This window comes from Benincasa hispida, chromosome 7 (genome assembly GCF_009727055.1).
Source record: "Benincasa hispida cultivar B227 chromosome 7, ASM972705v1, whole genome shotgun sequence".
Lineage (NCBI taxonomy): Eukaryota > Viridiplantae > Streptophyta > Magnoliopsida > Cucurbitales > Cucurbitaceae > Benincasa > Benincasa hispida.
Window position 1 is genome coordinate 11,797,091 of NC_052355.1, and position 20,459 is coordinate 11,817,549.

At 34.6% G+C, this 20,459-nt stretch overlaps 1 protein-coding gene across 5 annotated transcripts; it reads right to left on the reverse strand.

Moving 5' to 3' along the window:
• Positions 1-315: 315 nt before the first annotated feature.
• Positions 316-2,958, reverse strand: LOC120081190. Of its 5 annotated transcripts, XM_039035885.1 has the most exons (5): positions 2,824-2,950; positions 2,143-2,229; positions 1,864-2,050; positions 1,043-1,166; positions 316-653 (listed from the first exon to the last, which is right to left on the reverse strand). In XM_039035885.1, the coding sequence occupies exons 3-5, from the start codon at positions 2,032-2,034 to the stop codon at positions 574-576; spliced, it is 375 nt and encodes a 124-aa protein (XP_038891813.1). In that variant the 5' UTR covers positions 2,035-2,050; positions 2,143-2,229; positions 2,824-2,950; the 3' UTR covers positions 316-573. The 5 variants fall into 5 exon arrangements, 3 of the variants coding, with proteins under 3 accessions (XP_038891813.1, XP_038891812.1, XP_038891815.1); XM_039035884.1 differs by lacking the exon at positions 2,143-2,229 and having other exon boundaries at positions 330-653; positions 2,824-2,958; XR_005482707.1 differs by lacking the exon at positions 2,143-2,229 and having other exon boundaries at positions 639-653; positions 876-1,166; positions 2,824-2,958.
• Positions 2,959-20,459: the final 17,501 nt, after the last annotated feature.

Below are 20,459 nucleotides of genomic sequence, written 5' to 3' on the forward strand. Positions count from 1 at the left end.
CTAGATACCAATCTCAAACCTAAGAGATAAAAGCATCAAAGGAAGCCTAGATTTTAAAAATAAGAACATCCAACAAAAAACCAATCTCAATATAAAGCCAACTTCAAACAAATTGATAACACAGTTCTTTTCTAGAAATGAAACAAAAAGCATTGAAAGGACAAATATAGCTAGTATAACTATACAAAAATCATCCATAAACTTTGGCCGTGTTTCAATTGACGTTTTAAGTGTTTAAATAAGTATGCTTAAGTTAAAAAGAAAGTTTATAAACACTTCAAAAATCAATCCAAACAACAAGCCCTTATAACGAAAGACAAAATGTTAGATACTTCTCAGTATTTTGAATTGCAATCTCAAATGTGGCTATTCAGTACATTTTTTTGTTAAAAACTACCCAACCTAGAGATCTCTCTATACATTATCTATTACAGCTATTAGATATAGCACTTCCCCTAAAAAAAATGGATATATAATTCCAAAATAAATAAATAAACAAGAAAGGCATGCTTTTGAGTATAATAGTGATGCTACAAAATTTGGTGGGCTGTACAAGTATAGGATGTGGTTGGTTCACCAAATTCCATATTTCTTAGCCAAGCTCTCGTATATCATGCGTAGACAAACTCGAGCACTGAGGCGGTATCCAAAAACTGCATGCAAGCCAATGAAAACAATTGAGTATTTCCAATTCATTTGCAAAAAATTGTCACTTTTGTTATGGAGAAAAAAAGGAAGTTCGATAAAACAGTTTGTTCTTTTGGGGACAAAGAAAACCAATTAAATTATAAAGCACTAACGGTTCAACACAAAAGGCAAACTTTTATGATAATTTGATAGGAGATAATGATCTAAATAACTTATAAAGGGCTAACCTAATATCAAATCATCTATGTTTTCATCATCGATTTTGCCATGAGCCATTGTGCCAATCTGAATATCCATATAAGCATTTAGTTTTCACTCAAAATGACAAGTTTGAAAAGAATACTTGATGCATGGTATGAGAAATTGGAAAGTTCTACAATAACCAATCAGTTACCACAAATACTAGATTGACGTCGTTTTGAGGTAGTCTCGTGGTTCAACCACCTTTTTGGAACTTGAAGAAAGACCTGGACTACGTTTGCCTTTAGCCTTAGTACTAAGCTTTTGCAACAATTGAGCTGCAAACGGAAGCATCACAAGGATTGAGTTTCATTCACATCAGCGGCTACTAATATTTTTTTAAGAAAGAAAAAGTTAAGAACTAATCCATCATTTCACAGAACTCGTCTAATGATTCTGTATTCGAGTTCGTGGGTCAACTTTGATGAGAACTCCTTCATCAGTTTTTATGAACATTGCTTGAACTAATCCAGTCATACAAATTCAAGAATACATTATATGAACAAGAGCCTGTCATAGAGAAAATGTAAGATTATATTTTGTTCAAAAGAGAGATCACAAAACTTCTATTAGGTGTTAATATTCAAAGGAATTTCTTCTTTTTGATCTTCTAAAGAGAAATTTTTGTAATTGCTAAACTTGATCAACATTTCTTTTCATATAACTATAAAATGTAATTCTATTACAAAAAAGAAAAAGAAATAAGATACTTAAATCATGAACTATATCAGGTCTATACTTGTATGGGTCCATTCACTTCCTCTTCAAGAATTCAGCATGTTTTTCTTGATTTAAAATCTGATAGTTCTGAAGAAACATACAAACAACAATAATAGAAAAACAAGCACTATTATATACAAGTGGAAGAACAATTGATTTTTTAAACCTATAAATTACTTGCTAAGATTAAAGGGTCAAGCTCAAAAAATTAATAAATATTAGAGAGTATCAAGAAAGATGAAATGCAACTTTTACCTTTCCAACCAAGGCAAGTGTCAAAGATGCCTTCTCAAGTACGAAAATCACTCTAGATTTCATGTGCATATTTGAAAGAGCCATTGGAATACCAACATCTGCATGTTCCTCTTCAACATCATCTCTATCCTTCCTTTTTCTCGAACAAGGTTGTAGGATCCCTCTTCCCATATTTCTCCGTTAAAGACTATTAAAACAAAAATGCGTAGAGCTTAAAGAATATTAAACTTTTGCAATATAACCATTTTTTTTAAAAAAAAAGGTGGAAAGGCAACTTACTTGAACTAAACATGAGGAATGCAAGATGTTTGGTATATCTCCCCCAAATTTCGCACTAAACTAAGGAATAATACCAAACTTTCTTACCTAATTAACCCGAAGTTGGACATCAAACTTGATTCTAATATTTGTTCACAGAACATCCACAACCTAAAACTTAAGGATTTAAACATTACAACAACACCTGAGGAAATATCTCAACATTCATAAGCCATTAAAAGTTTCAAATCATGTTGACAATCCCAATGCCAAACTTCCAAATTTAATTTGTGGATAAGTATAAAGAATGAACAAACAACAAAAGGCCTACAAATTCAGAGCCTTAACCACCAAATTACACACTAAATCCACTAAAGCAAACATAAATTAGCTACTAAACAATGTCCAAACAGCTCAGAGACCTTGTTTCCTAGACAAACTAAACGACTCACTTTGACTTTTAATCAAATCATAAATTTCATCTAACATAAGTGAATTCAAGAAGGGGTTTTAGGGGTTTTAGAGGCTTAATACTTACTAAAATTACACAACAGTCCTTGAACCTCGCTGAACGAAAACGAGAGAGAACTCACGTTTGAACTTACTAAAATTAATCAAATCTGAATCTTGAATCTATCATCAACACGTTATATGAGTAACAAATTTATGCCAAACGGAAGGCTGGACATTAGAGAAACTCACCCGAACTCCAACCACTGCTTGAACCGGCGGCCGCGGCGTCGACAGGGACGGCGGCGAGAGTGATGCGCTAGAACAGAAACGAGAGAGATAGAGTGGCTGGAGCGGACTGATGGAAGAAGAAAAACCCACCACCGGACCGATGGGCGACGGCCGTGAATGACATCGCGAGCTGGATTACCCACCACCGGACGTGACGGCGACGGCCGTGAATGACGATCGGCGAGCTGGAGTGGCTGGAGCGGCGAGGTGGGCGGACCGACGGTAGACGAATGTGTCTGAGGGGGAGCGGCGGCTAGGGCCTGGCGAAGGTGTCCGCCCGAGAGTGAGAGAGATAGTGTTTTTTTCTTAACTTTTATAATATATCTCTTAAACCCTAATATACAAAAGGAACGTTTGGTGTGAGAATATCTAAAATTATAATAATCAAGAAAATATTATTTTATTTATTATTTTCTTATCAAATTATAATAATTTACATCCCAAACATATATTATTTTAACCCAAATTAAAATAATTTATATCCAAATACAAACTATTATAACTCAACTATAATAACTAGGATTATAAATATCGACTTCTTGTCCCAAATGCCCCTAAAGAAAATATTGACAAAAATACCGCCTCCCACCTTATATTTTGAAAAAATGACACTTTTTAAAAGACTTCACTTTTTAAGGAAGGAAAACTTAGTATGATTAATTATTTTTTTTATCCTTCGAACCAATTAATTGTAATCTCATTTCATTATTTACCTCGATCACAATTACTAATAAAAAAAAATAACTACTAATAAATTACCTACATCAACCCCTAATTAATTACAATTTCATTCCATTATCCATAACAATAAGATCGAAAAAAGAGAGATTAGTGAAAGAAAGAAATTAATTGGAAAAAATAAAAAAGATATTAAAAAAATGAAGTGAAGAAGCCTGGTTGAGCTTCATCACATATAAACCAGGTCCTTGTCGGGTTTGATGAGGCAGTGGGGATTGGGTATCCCACCAATTTATAAAAAGGGACAAAATTGAAGTGAAGAAACTCGGTTGGAATTCATAACGCATACACCGGACACTTATCGGGTTGATGGGAATTGGGTATCTCGCTCGGGTTTTCTCGCTCCCTCGCTTTTTTTTTTTTTTTTTGGTTCAGCACAGAGTGTGATGGAAATGGCGTTAGACAAAGTAAGCAAATAGAACCCGACATTAGACAAACTAAGCAAATCCCCACTTTTAATCAAATCGTAAATTAAGTGTTGGAGCACATAACATAAGTGAATCCAAGAATCCAAGAATCCAAAAACTATTTTGAAGACTTAATACATAACAATACCAATATCACACAACACGTCCTTGAAATTTCCTGATTCCAAATTTTTAATAATTTAATATGTGGTTATTTAATTAATTTATCAATTAACTAAATAAGAGGTTATTTAATTAATTGGCATCAAGGATGAAAAACGAAATACTTGGAGAACGGGTACCACTTCTTCATATAAATTCATCTTATTAGCCCATTTAAGACAAACATTCCTTTTGTGCAAAATCATGCCCTAGCCTCCAAAATAATTCCTTTCTACAATCTCTCTACCTCTAATCCTCCTAGAGATCATTCCTCCAATTCTTGGAATTCTAGAAAATACCAAGGTTATGAAGGAACCGACAAAGGTTCGCAACGGAAGGGGATCGTTCCGATTTTTAGTTTTCACAAAAACTAAGTTTTACAGAATATAAATTATGTAATACGGAATTTTACAGCATGCCTTTTAAAAGTAAAACAGTGAAAAGTAAGGGTTTATGAAATCCTTACCTTTGAAGAACTTTTCTTAAAAAAAACTTTTCCTAAAATAATCATGTACTATCACAAACTCGAAACCCTCGAACTATCAAAATAGTCACCACCAATTGGAGTCCTCTATATTCTCTAGGATGAGAATCCAAGGAGTTGTGGACTCTTGAAATTTTGGTGAGAGAAAATTTGAGATGAGAGGGAGAGAAAAATTTGTGAGAGTTTATTCTTCTGGGAGAAAACTTACAGATAACACACTTGCCAAAAACTTCTATGCATTTAAGAAGAAGAAGAACCAACCCCCACTTATCTCTCTCGAATGTGAAAGCTGAAGGATCTCTTGATGAAGAGCATCCATGAGCGCATTCAAATCTTTCTGATTTCATCATGACCGAAATACAACATATACATTCTAACATACAGTTATGCAAATTCACACTAATTAAAGGCATGCTTTGATCAATAAAATACAAAGGGAAAGAGTTCTCATACCAGTTGAAGACCCTCTTCAAGTTTGAAACTCTGACGCAGCGGAAGACCTCTACATGATCTCTATTGCCCAGCAAACAAGTCAGTTGCAGTAGCACGGTTGTTTACATGAACGACAGCAACACGAACAAGTGAACGCAATGAAGATGACACCACCAAAATGGAGCCTTTGGTAATCTCAGAGTGAGAATCTAAAGTGTGATCTTTGGTAAGTTGGTAAGTTTGGTAGAGGTTGGAGAATGAACTAATCATGTAGACAATAAGCAAGTATGAGAGAAAAGAAAGTTGTCGTACAGCTAAGTGCTTATCGTTTAGAAGAAGCTACATGATCGTGTAGGTTTTACTAAGCGATCGTTTAGTAAAAGGTGGACAATCGTTTAGAAAACACGGCACACTATGCGATCGTTTAGGAAAGCTAAGTGATCATTTAGGGCCTAGCTGCGATCGTTTAGGCACGAGGTGTGCAATCGTTTAGGCGCTGAGCGACTATCGTATAGGCTCTCGACTTATGCGATCATTTATGTTTCCACATCGATGCCAAAATTTTCAAACTTTGTGAAATGAAACCAATTTTCATTTTATCTTTCAGTTACCATGACTGAAGCGGCTGCTCCCACTAACGCACATCCGAGGGAAATTTTAGGCTAATTATCATATAATGAACCAATTCAATAATTAATAAATATAATCATATTATATTCTTACCCTATAGTTTGATATCACATATCTACTACAGTAATTTTTCCTCTACTTGATATAAATCTTACTTTTATTTAATTTCCTCCAAAATAATGTATCTCATACATTTAGTCAATTATATCATATATAATTGAACTCCCTCTTGTCAATTTGAACATTTTAAATTAACCCAAAAACGGATTCTCGACTTTATCCAAGCTATCCAGGGGATCTAATGGACCTGTGGCTCGAAGCTCCAACGGTACGTGAATAGCTGACTAAACTCTTTAGCCACGAGATCCACCATCCGTTAACTGTCAGACATTCCACTAAAGACCAATAGCTAAACTCTTCTTACCACAGATATATTTTTATGTCCATCGGATATAACCAATCATGAGTACGATGACCCTTCACAGATGCTCGTAAGTACAACTAGGCCATTTTACCATTTTGCCCCTGTAGTTACATCTCACTCCTTAAGTATCACTGATTCCTCTAATGAACAATACAACATAGTCCAACTATCTGTGAACACCTCTCAGGCCAAGAGAAGGTGTGTGGTGCCACATCGTTCAAGCCATGGAATCAGCCCTTAAGAGAGCTATCTATCTACTTGCCCCTACCTCGGGGAAGGAATGAATTCTATCTTGTGTAGCTGAGTTCCCAGCTCCTAAATCAGACGAATCCCCAAAATGGTAGGTTTGAATCAGCGACCTGGCAACTCGCACCCATACAAATCAAAGGACCGCCCTCAATGGCAGGAGTTCCCAGCTCACTCAGGATTGAGGTCATGTTACGTATGGTCATCCTAGTGAAGTGAAGTCTCTATCATGAACGGTGTTATATAATGAGACGTTAACACTTCGTGGTCAGTTCTTATACAAACTCTTTGTATAGGACGCCCCCGCTTGCATGTCCCCAGCACGAATGATCAGGATCAGACCATCTATGACAAGTCACAACATTTGTGACAATTCCACAAAGCGGGTTGCATCCGTAGCGTTTCCAAGATAAGGTTTCCCTCCTATATACATATACTACAGGCCATTTTGGTTATCACTCAAGACATGATCCACTTATATGTCACCACATACATGCTTAAGTTACATACAGATAACTAGCAATTTTATGTTTATTGGTTTGTGGTAAAGCAAATAAAACACAAATGAGCATAAAATAAGATGTGAAGTAAATATCATATATTATACAACACAAGCGTTCGTACAAACTGTTTACAAACTACAGGACACGAGACTTTAGGGCATCAACCCCAACAAAAGCAAGAGAGAATTAAAGGTAGGAATTTATTTCCCTCCCACTTGAATTCAAAATTAAAATTAATTAATTAATTAAAAAATAAACTAATTTTAATTATATATATATGCTATATCATATATAACATATAACCTATTGTTTAATATTGTATCATATACAATATAACCTAAAGTTTTAATTCTCTCATCAATGACAATTAATATAAAATTAAATTCAATTATATGAATCAAATTCATGTAGTTAATATTTGAATCATATTCAAATATTTATTTCCTCTCAAATAAACTTCATAGTATAATGTATCAAATACATTATAGTAACTATATCATATATAATTAAATTAAATTAATTATAACACATATAATTAATTTGAATAATTCAAACTAATTCAAAATTGACTCTCATTTAATCCTTGTTGAGCTACAGAGGGGACCTCATGGACATATAGATTGAAGCTCTAATGGTATTTAAATAATTAATTGAACGCTTTAATTAAATTATTTGACATCCATTAACTTTCGGGCACTCCACTAACGACCGACAATTGCACTCTTCGCACTACAAATATATTTTTGTGTCCATTGGATATAACCAGTCAATAGTATAATGACCCTTCATAAATTGCTCGTAAGTATAACTAGACCAAAATTACCATTTTTCCCCTGGAATAATGCGACATCCCAAGTTGTTCGTAATTTAAATTCAATGTTTTCGTCATATTCAAGAACATTTTTGAATTTTGGAAATTTAATTGAATTACTATAAAAAGGGATGATATGAATTTTCACTTGAATTACTAAAATATATTTTACTTAACTCCTCCAAAAGTCTTATCTCTCTCAGTAAGAATTTCCATCTTGTAGAATTCTCCTTTGCCAATTTTCATGCTTTTAAACTCCAAAAGACTTTTGTTTGTTCAAATTTGCCCAACTTGGATCTCCTCATCCCAATAAGGCTATGGATTTAATCTAGGCACTCTAAAATAATCCTTCGACCCAAACAAATAACACTTTGCTTTATCCTCTTTTAAGTCCAATCTCATATCCAACTATTTTGACTTCCTTTAATGACATCAACTTAGCTAGATATTCCAAAAGAATTCTTCATATCATTACACATACTTTACCTAATTCATCAATTTCCTAGTATTACCAAAGTGATTATGACTTATTAATCCTTTCCAAACTTCCTATCGAAATGTTTGGTTTTAATATCTTAGAACAAAATAAATCTATAGTCTCTTCTTCTTCTCCTTCTTATCCATAAAACAACGTTTAACCTTATACTTGAGTACGTGGCTTGTGAAAGAATTTATTTATATTACCATCAATTGCACTACCCAACACAAAATATATCACTATTCTTAATGAATCCTTGTCTAAACAATTTTATTCCTTGGCTTAAATATATACATACCTTTATTCCTAAATTGTCATAACTCTACATAGTTTCATCAACCTTTAAGATCTCTGAATTGAGGTATATATATTTGTTCGTTTCTAACGGAATTTCCATGAGGTAAACTAGTGCCAAGTAACCTCATAATTTTATTATACCATTTGTAATGCCCCAGGCCCAAGATTTGAAATCTAGATTTGGCATTTGATGGCCCTAACATTCCCCTACATCTTCTGCAACTTGGCTACACCGTAAAATAATTAATTTCATTAAATTTTAATATAATTACTGTAAAATTTACTCGGTATAACAAGCAAGCCAAATTCCTTAATTTGAAGCAAGGGGTTATGTCAGTAGAGAAGTATGAGCAAAAATTTGAAAAGTTGTCCCATTTTTTCCTTGAGCTAATGGTTACAGAGGCGGCAAGGATAGAAAGGTTCGTTCAGGGCTTGAGAAGCGGATTACGAGGTATGGTTCATGGTCTTGACCTCAAAACCTACGTCGCAGCACTGTAGAAAGTCGTGAGAATCGACGCTGATTTCTAGGAGGGAGATGAGTACAATAAGTCATTTGGAATTGGGTCCTCTACAAGACAGAAAAAGAAGGCAGAGTAGAGGAATTTGGAGCCTTAACAAAAGAGTCAGAATACGAGCAAAGCTCCACGTCAGTGGGGCATCAGGGCCCTCAAATAGCTGTTAAAAAGGATAAGCTGGTATGTTCGACTTATGGTAGACGTCATTGGGGACAATGTTTGGTTAGTACTAGAGTTTCTTTTTGGTGTGGCCAGAGGGGGCACATGTCGGAGAAGTGCCTAAGGAGGAATGCATCTGAAAACATAGGCCAACCTGCGAGCTCATATCAAGGAGGCTCGGGCCGTCAACAGCAGTAGAGTAGAGTGTTTTCCACCACTCGACGTGAGGCCGAGAAGTCTGGCACAATTGTGATAGGACATTCCCCATCTTGGGACACTATGCATTGGCTTTGTTTGACTCTTATTCATCTTGCTCATTCATATCATCAACATTTGTAAAACATGTCATGTTAGGGTCAAAACCCTTACAATATGCTCTATCAATTTCCACTCCATCAGGAAAAATCATGTTAGCTACTGAAAAGATAAAGATATGTTAGGTAGAAATAGCAAATCATACATTAGATGTGACCTTGATAGTTCTAAACATGCGTGATTTTGATGTGATATTGGGCATGGATTGACTAGCTACTAATCATGCTAGTATAGACTACTCTCGCAAGAAGGTTATTTTTAATACTTCTATGGAAGCCAGCTTTAAGTTTAAAGGGGCTAGGACTGTGGTCCTGCCTAAAGTGATTTCAGCTATGAAGGCCAATAGATTGTCTAACCAAGGTGCCTAAGTTATCTTGGCCGATGTGGTTGACACTAGAGAAGCTGGAGTCTTCTTGACCTAAGAACCAGTAGTAAGAGACTACCAAAATGTTTTTCCAAAGGATCTTCTAGGTTTTCCACCACACCGGGAGATAGATTTTGCTATCGAGTTGGAGTCGGGCACAACTCCTATCTCGAAAGCTTCATACAGAATGGCTCCAAAAAAATTGAGAGATCTTAAGATTCAGTTGCAAGATTACTGAATAAAGGTTTCATACGCCCTAGTGTGTCACCGTGGGGTGCACCAGTACTTTTTATAAAAAAAGAAGGATAGATCATTACGTCTCTGCATTGACTACAGGGAGTTAAATAAAGTGACTATAAAAAATAAGTATCCACTTCCCAAGATTGATGACTTGTTTACCATTTGCAGGGAGCTACGATGTTCTCCAGGATTGATCTTCGGTCAGAGTACCATCAGTTGAGAATAAAGGATAGTGATATCTCCAAGACAACTTTCCGTTCGAGGTATGGGCATTATGAGTTCATCGTGATGTCGTTCAGTTTGACGAAAGCTCTAGCAGTATTTATGAACCTAATGAATAGGGTGTTCAAGGAGTTCCTTGACACTTTTGTGATAGTTTTCATAGATGACATATTGATTTACTCCAAAACAGAGACAAAACATGAGAAGCATTTACGGAAAGTTTTGGAGACTTTGAGGGCGAATAAGTTATATGCAAAGTTTTCTAAATGTGAGTTTTGGTTAAGGCAGATGTCTTTTCTAGGACATGTGGTGTCAAAGAAAGTGGTCTCCATTGATCCTGCAAAGATTGAGGTAGTTACGAGTTGGCCTCGTCCAACCACAGCCAGTGAGGTGCGCAACTTCCTGGGGTTAGCAGGCTACTACCGGCAATTTGTGAAGGATTTTTCTGTATGGCCACTCCATTGACTCAACTGACTAGGAAGGGAGCTTTTTTTCTTTTTTTTTTTTTTTTCCGGAGTAAGGTTTGTGAGGACAGTTTTCAAGATCTCAAACAGAAGTTGGTTTTAGCTCCAGTTCTTATAGTGTCAGACGAATCATGTGGTTTTGTTATTTATAGTGACGCCTCCAAGAAAGGGTTGGGGTGCGTGTTGATGCAGTAGGGTAAGGTAGTTGCTTATTCCTCTCATTAGTTGAAGAGTCATGAATAAAACTATCTCACACATGATTTAGAATTGGCAACAATGGTTTTTGCCTTAAAGATCTGAAGGCATTATTTATATGGGAGTGAAGGATCTCTAAATATAGAGAACCAATGAGCGGAAGCAGATCGTTCCAAATCCCATTATGAAAGAACATGAACATTTATAATCAAACAGGACAGTTATGGATCAAGGAGTAAATTACAACATGCTACAAAGGTAAAACAAATAAGGGACCGAGTGAACATACCTTTGAAGAACTTTTCTTCTAGTATTCCCTCGATCATCAGCAAAGCGTTCAACAACACAAACGCAACGTGAGTAAATCAGCACACTACACGAACTGGTAGAACCTCGAACACAATCGAGTAAACACTACAAGAATTTTTACCTGTTTTGACATTTTTTTCCCGACGCATCAATTTTCGTCGACATAGACTAGTTTCTCCCAACGTAGTTTTAATTCGTCGGCTAAAATGAAGCAAGACCTACATTTTTTTTTTACATATTTATGCCAATGCAACTAGACACTTATCTTGACACACAACGCGTCGGCCAACGTTTTAAAAAAATTACTTTTCATTTTCCCCCTGTTTTTTCCTTCCCCCTTTTTCCTAATTCTCACTTTATTTTTCCCCCATTTCTTTTCTCACTCCACTTTTCCACCATTTTCCTCCCACTCCCCTCCTCCCCACACGTTTTTTCCTCCCATCTCCCCCCTTCCAATTCACTTTTTTCTTTGCAAGCTTGGAGGTCTAGTGGCCGCTCTTCCGATGGAAGCAACTGCACACTCGGACGCCGACGCTGCACGCTACTCCAACTCCGACAGTTGCACGTTGTAAGTTTACCTATTGTGTTAACACAATGTTTTTTTTTTGTTGATTAACATTGATTTTTCTTGAAAAAACAAGTTAAATGGTGGGTATTAGAGTGTCATTGACTAAAATAAAGATCTAATTGAAACTTAAAATAAAGATCTAATTGAAACTTTTAAATTATACATTAGCTCATTTCCAACAACTTCTCCTTTTTTTTAAATGATTAAAATGAATGCATTAAAAAAGAACACACTTTTTTACATTATATTAGTGAGTTTTAACTAAAGGTTGTAAGTTGTAGTTGAATATACTCTTTTTTCTCTATCTTACTTGTATTTGTAGCATCCAATAAACATTTATCTTGTAATTGTTGTTTTTCTACAAATAGTTGAAAAAAATGGGGTGAAAAGATTTGAATTACATAGATGATGATAAGAATTTTGACATTCAATTATTATGTGATTTATGTTGATGGAAAAAAAAGAAAGTAATATTTATAAAGTTAGAGAGAGACACTCCATTACTTATTTAACTAAATGTAAAAATGTGTGTTTTGGAACTTAATTTGTTTATAGATTGTGGCTAGAGGGACTCCACTAGCATTTGCGAGTTCAAAAAGCTTGTAAAAAAAATATCGTATATAAAAAGCATTAGAAAACTATTCTTGTGGACATGGAGTTATAAGATGAATTTCAATTGTTATCTAGTTTCTTTAGGTAATATGTTTGTTATCCATACTTTTTTAAGAACTTTTTAGGTTGCTTTAAGAGTCAAAATATCATTTGACTACTTTTTAAGAGTTTTTTAGTTTGGCTTTGAGAGTGAAAGTGCCTCTTAGATACTATTTATGAGCTTTTAAGTTAGTTTTGAGAGTCAAAGTGACTTAAAGGAACTTTTGAAGTTTTTTTTAGAGTCGTCGCTTAGACAAATTTTAGGAGCTTTTTAATTTGAGTTGGAGAGTGAAAGTGACATTTGGGAACTTTTTAGTTTGTGTTTGAGAATCAAAGTGACATTTAGTAATTTTTAGATTATTTTAAGAGTGGGAATGCTTTTTAGACACTCCTTAGAAGCTTTTTTGGTTGGTTTTGAGAGTTAAAGTAACTTTTAGAAATTTTTTAGGTTTTTTTAGAGTCAAAGTTTCACTTAGGTAATAATAAATTTTAAATTTTTGTACCAAAAAAAGGAGACAAATAAGAAGAGTAGAAAATGTCTCAACTTCAATCATTGTTGTGAGTCAAAATTCTTTCTACAAGTGCAAAATGAATTAATATGATGCAAATTCATTGTTGTTTTATTCATTATCCCATTATATCTGACTAATAATTTTTTTTTTTATTAAACTATATACAACAAACAATGGTGAAGATGTCGGCTTAGTGGAATTGTTTCACGAAAGTCACTTCTCAGAGAAGGATGAGTGGGTAAGCGAAGCTGGCAAAGATGCATATGTATGTTGTATTATAGTATACATGTGTAAATTTATGTTAAATATGTGTGTTTTAGTGAATTTAGGAACTTGTTACATTGTTAAATTATATTATACTTTGTTCTTGGCTTATTTGTAGGGATCTGAGAGTTGAATTATATGCTTTTAGGACTATCGAATGACAGGTTTAGCCTTGAAAGAAATTTAGGTGGATTTAAGGGGGAGAGATTCACTTCGACATTTTCTATGCATTTATTGCTACTTTGTAAGTTTAAATGACATTATTTAGGTGGAACTAGGACACGTTCATAGTTTGGGAAGGAGGGATGTATATGTTTTAATTGTATTTTAGATTATCTTGAAGCCTAATTGCGCACTTTAAAGGAACTTTGTTGATCTTGACTTATTTGTAGGGATCCGATAGTTGTTGAGGTTTAAAGGGCGTTTATGTATTTGTTTAAGTGGATTTACGACATGCTTGTAGTGTGTGTGTGTGGGGGGGGGGAGTTATATCTTTTAAAACCATTTTATACTTTTTAGATTAGTAAATATATATGTTGGTGTCCATGTTTTAATTTAAAATTCACGAATGTTTGTAGCTTGATGAGGGGATCATTCTCATAACCATTTTAAATATTTTGTTTAAGTCTTTGTGTGATTGTTAAGATCTTTTGTGCATTTTTTCTTTGGTTGATTTAAAATTCTTCATAATATTGTTTTCTTTATTTTCAGGTCGTTCGTGTAAATTCTTTAAAGTATTTTTTGGAGTTTGCGAGAGATTTTTTGAGATGATTACTTAGTTGGTTTAGTATTTCACTTATTTGGATTTAGGTATTTTAGCTTGGAAGATTAACTTTTTTTGTGAGGGGATTTTTAAGAAAACTAGAAAAGTTCAAATTTAATTGCATACACAGTTTTTTTTTTTTTTTTTTTGACAATTTTATTGCTTATGTATTTAATATTAGTCTTATTTTTAAATAAATAAGCTTACTTTTGTTATATTTGTCCCCAATTGATTTGTTTGAAGATTAATTTTTGTTTGTGCATAATTAGGTATTCAATAAATAAAAATGTGGTAATTTATTTGTTACAAAAAATATATAAAATTATAAACAAATGTCGATGCAAATAAACATTGTCAGAAATCTGTCTATTGAAATGAAAATTTTTGTTGTTTAAAAATATGCTTTTGTCGACGAAAATTGTATTTTGTTGGGAAAACACATATGTCGACAGGAACAATTGTGTTGCCAAAATTGATATTTATGCTGACGAAGATAGTTTTCATCGGGACGCACTTCTGCCGACATGGATACGATGACGATTATGCCGATGCAAAAAAAATGAGTTGGCATAACCTATCCCGACTTTTTTAGTACTTTGCCTGATGTTTTTGTGCGCGGGGAAAGGTGAAAATTCTTGTAGTGAAAACTCGATTCTCGATCATCGAATAGAAACTTAACACTACCATAAGGCTACCTTGGTATTCTCGGTGTGAGAATCCAAGAGGTGTGGACTTTGTATGGATTTGGAAAAGGGAAAGAGGAACTGGATGATTGGGTAAACGATCGAGTAAGTAGTAAAAGGAAGAAGTCTATCACATAGACTTGTGTACTCGACCGTTTAGCAAGTGAGTCACTATCGTATAGTATCCTCGATCAATCGTTTACTCTCTCAAGTAAGCTATCGTATAACTTGATGTCTTTTGCGCGTCACTTACAAAATCAAAGCGGTTTTCACTTTTTATCCATTCGGTTGCCATAAACTTACTAAAACCACCCACTAAGGTGGTTATTGGAGAAAAAACCGAAATCAATTATCTTATAATTAATTTCATTATAAATAAATATAAGAACTAATTTATCATATTATATTTATAATTTATAATTTTAATATCACATCATATGTAATATATAAACCATAGTTCTTTTTCTCCTTTATGGCATTTAATATAAATCATATTTATATTAATTCCTCCAATTAAATAATGTATCAAATACACGAAATCAATTATATCACATATAATTGAATTAATTTATTAGATCATATATAATCAAATTCCCTCTTGTTAATTTGAACACTTCAAACTACCCAAAAATTGATTCTCAACATTAATCCAATGAGCTACCAAGGGGACCTTATGGACCTGTAGCTTGAAGCTCCAATGGTATGACGATATCCACCATCTGTTAACTGTCGAGCACTCCACTAAAGACTGATAGCTGCACTCTTCGTACTACATATATATTTTTATGTCCATCGAATATAACCAATCAACAGTACGATGACCCTTCACAATTTACTATTTTGCCCCTGTAGTTACATCTAACTCCTTAAGTACCACTAATTCCTCTAATCAACAATACATCATAATCCCACTATGAGTAAACCCTTGCTCAGGCCAAGAGAAGGTGTGGCGCTACATTGTTCAAGCCCCAGAATCAACCTTTAAGGGATATCTACTTACCCCTACTTTGGAGAAGGAGTGAATTCTGTCTTGTGTAGTTGAGTTACCAGTATTGGGTTTTATGTCCTACAAACTTGCAGTTTGTAAAATGATAAACATTTTCTATAATCAATATACTTGTTATTGATCTCATAAATTGTATGAAATTCTAAATCCAATAAACTAAGACCCATGACTATTATATGAGTACTTGAACTTTATGTGGAGACATAAGAGTGGATCGGGTTCCAGTAAATAGTCAAAATGATCTATGGTACATGAATGAGGTTAGGTATCTTATTCTGGTAACACCATTGGATGTGGCCTACTTTGTAGTTGTTACAAAGAGTTGTAAAATGCTACATACGATGTGATCCTAATTCGTACATGTTATGACATGAGGAGTGGGGGCGTCCTATGCAATGAGTTTGCATAATATCAGGACCAAGAAATAAGTCACTCTTACTTTATAACGTTGTTTATTGTTTAAGACTGACTATTTCACCTAGATGACCTAGGTAACTCGATCTTAATCTTGAGCTAACTATGAATTTCTATTTATTCGGGATTGCCCTTAAATTTGCATAGTTGAGGGTTGGCTCAACAGCGCCAGCTCAATAAGACTTCCATTTCAGGGGTAAGATTGGATAGATAACTGGGAACATAGGGTGCAAGAAGGAATTCCCATCTACTCAATTTAAGGATAGGAGAAAGGTTGTTCTCTCAAGTACTGAATTCAGGTCTTGAACAAGGGGCCCCACCCTCCCACTTGGCTGAGAGAGTTTGGTTTAGTGATTGGATCACAAACTAGTTGTTCATTAGAGGATCAGTAGAGACTTGAAGAATAAGACGTAATCCCGGGGGTAAAACAGATATTTGACCCAACCGTTATTATGAATAACCTATGAAGGGTCGACTTGCTGATTATGGTTAAATCATGTGGACATAATATATCTACAGTGAGGGGAGTGCAACTATGAGCTTTAGTGGAGTGACCCATTAGTTAACGAATGGAGATTAATTTGGTCTAATGAGTTTAGCTAATTAATCTCGGATCGTTGGAGCCCATGATTTGTAGGTCCGCGAGGTCCCTTTACTAGCTCGTAACGGACTAGCTCTAGAATAGCGTGATAAGTTAATTTGAATCGTTCAAATTAGAATTAAGGGAATTAGTAATATATGAGATATAATTACATGTTTAATTTTAGAATTAAACGAAATAGGAGAATTTATATATTTAAATATCATTTAAATATATAAAGATGGATATGTGTTAAAAAAAATTTAATATTTGATATCAAATTAATTAAGTTTTATTTAATAATTAATTTATGAAATTAATTATTTTTTTCAAAAATCAAAATAGATTTAATAAAATCAAATTTTGATTTTTTGAGATAAAATTGCAAAAGGAAAAGAAAACAAAACACTTAAATGGAAAAAAAGATTTTTTCATTATCCATCACCAAGTAGCTCACTCAAATGACAATATCTTTGCCTTGTCTTCTCCAAGCATGAGCTGCAACTCACAACTCTTCTCTTTGCATGTTGATCTGCAATATAATGAAGAGATTAGAGTGAAAATCGGGCATGCAATCTATAGAGTTTTTTAGAGAAAAACTGGTTTGAAGAAAGGTTCTTCAACAAGGTTGCTACAGTGAGTTTCTCTCCTTTATCCCTTGATTCAAGTTTATTTTGAGTCCCACAACTCAATCTAGAGCACCAAGAAAATAGTGAGGAAGGTCTTGAAGTGGTCTACAATAAGATTTGGAGAAGATAGCAGTTGATGAAGGAGCTTTGTAGAAGTTTTACAACAGGTATGTCTTGAAACTCACTTTTTTCTGTAAAAGCATGCTTTATATATTGCCAAAATTAGCGAATTTAAGTGCTTAGATGATCTCTGTGCTTTTGCTACTGTTGATACAATCCTACAACCAGCTCCCCAATCATACGAATCCCCAAAGGACCGCCCTTATAGGCAGGAATTCCCAATTCACTCAGAATTAAGGTCATGTTACCTCTGGTCATCCTAGTGAAATGAAAGTCTCTATCATGAACGACATTATATACTGAGACTAAACATTTCATGGTCCGATCTTATATAAACTCCTTTGTATAGAGCATCCCTGCTCATATGTCTAATACATGAATGGTCAGGATCAGACCATTTGTAGCACTTTACAACACTTGTAACATCTACAAAGCGAGCCACACTTGTAGTTTCACCAGGATAAAATTTTCCCCCTTTATCCATATACTACAGACCATTTAGGTTATCACTTAAAGCATGATCTATTTGTATGTCTCCACACACATGCTTAAGTTACAACGATAACCAGGGATCTTAGTTTATTGGTTTGTGGTTAATGCAACTAAAATATCTCATATTTTATAGACTGAAATGAATAATATCTCATATTATAAATCATCAAAAATTTTATTCATACAGATGCCTTACTAAACGATCGCTTACTAAATCCTCTGTGATTGCTCATAAACTCCTACACGATCACATCTTTTACCTTAGAATAGCACAATGAAATTGTGTCCAGGGTCACGGTCCCAATGGCGTTTTTAAACCTTGTAGAAAAGACACTTACTGGTTTTCCAACATTCTCAACAATGGTAATTGGGATCCGCCCATGTCGATGTACATATAACCAAATTAATGTTTCGGTTGTGCCTTCACCCACACTTCCGTTTTGTTCTAGAATTGGATCTTATAACAAGATCAAATGCACTACTTCAATTAAAGGTTACAATAATATTTAGATGTTTAACCTAAGATTACTATTATCACTTGATGCGATGGTCGTGCCTGCCTTTATCGAGGGACTCGTAGTCAAAGTGTTAGCTTCCCTAACTAGTTCATTTGCTAGACGATCTTGACGGTGCCTTACCATAATTCTACAACCAAATAAAACATGAATAACATCAAACATACTTTAAACGTATATAATGTTGGGATTGGTGTCCTAATTCTCCTGGAGTTTCGTTGTTTTGTAAAGATACACATAGTTTGATGAATAAAATAATTGTTATTTAATTCTGGCATTTACTCATATCCAATAAACAAAGCTCATTGGTTATCTTATGTGAACTTAAGCATGTATATGTGATATATAAGTGGATCATGCCTTAAGTGATACCTAAATAGGTCTATAGTATAAGGATTAAGGTGGGATACCTGATCCTGATGACACTACGGATACAACCCGCTTTGTAGAGGTTTGCAATTGTTGTAAACTACTACAGATGGTAGATCCTGACCATTCATGTGGAGATGTGTGAGCGGGGGTGTCCTATACAAAGAGTTTGTATAAGACATGGACCACGAGATGACTAGACTCTGTACATAACGCCGTTGATATTAGAGACTTACNGGTGTCCTATACAAAGAGTTTGTATAAGACATGGACCACGAGATGACTAGACTCTGTACATAACGCCGTTGATATTAGAGACTTACATCTCATCTAAATGACCATAGGTGACACGACCTCAATCCTGAGTGTTTTGGGAACTCCTGCCTTTAAGGTCGGTCCTTTGATTAGTATGGGTAAAAGTGGCCAGATTCCCAACTCAACATGCCTACCTTTTTGGGGACTTGTCTAATCTGGGAGCTAGAAACTCAATGCATAAGATGGAATTCACCCCTTTCCTGAAGTAGGGATAAGTAGAGGGATTGCTCCTTTAAGGGCTGATTCTGGGGCTTGAACATAGTGGCCACAGCTTCTCTTTGGAAGTGAGGACTCAGTCATAGTAGGACTATGACTTATGCTCATTAGAGGGATCAGTGGTACTTAAGAAGTTAGATGTAACTACAGGGGCATAACAGTTATTGGCCAAGCTATACTTACAAGCGATTTGTGAAGGATTGTCGCACTGCTGATTAGTTAAGATGGACACATAATATATATCTGTGGTAAGGAGAGTTCAGTTATCAGTCTTTAGTAAAGTGTCTGATAGTTAATGGATGGTGGATCCCGTGACTAAAGAGTTTAATCAGTTATTCACGTACGGTTGAAGATTCGAGCTACAGGTCCATAAGATCCCCTTGGTAGCTCAATGGATTCAGTTGAGGATCAATTCTTTGTGTTGTTTTGAAATGTTCAAATTGACAAGAGATATTTCGATTATAAATGATATGATCAGTATGATGTATGAGATACATCAAGTGGAGGATTAATGTAAATGAGATTTACATTAAGAACCATGGAATAGAAAAAGAACTATGGTTTATATGTTTCATGAGATGAAATATTTAAACTATAGGCTATAATATAGTATGATAAGTTGGTTATCATTTATATTTATAATAATATTAATTATTGAATAATTAATTTTTTTTTCTAATAACCAATTAAGTGAAAGGTTATTGGTAGTTCATATTAACTGTGAGATAAAAGGAAAATTGTTTTCCTAATTTTAGTAAGTTTTTGTCAAAAAATTATTTTTGAGTTTTCTCTCTCGGAAAAAGGAATCTCACAGAACGGAGCTTGTCAAGTAAATATAGATTTACTAAACGACAGCTTGAGCGAAGTAAACGATCGTGTAGTGTTTTGAAAGCGACAGACACGATACTAAGCGATGGGCTAAACGATCGCTTCACTTTTGCTAGACAATCGCTTAGCTTTTGCTAAACGAGTGGGCATTGACCTATAAGATAGGTTTCTGTCTTCTCTCACTTGCCCAATCGTGTACATGATTGTTCATTCTTCCTTCTTCTGCCTCAATCCAAGTCCACACAGAGCCCACCCTCTGGATTCTCACACCGAGAAT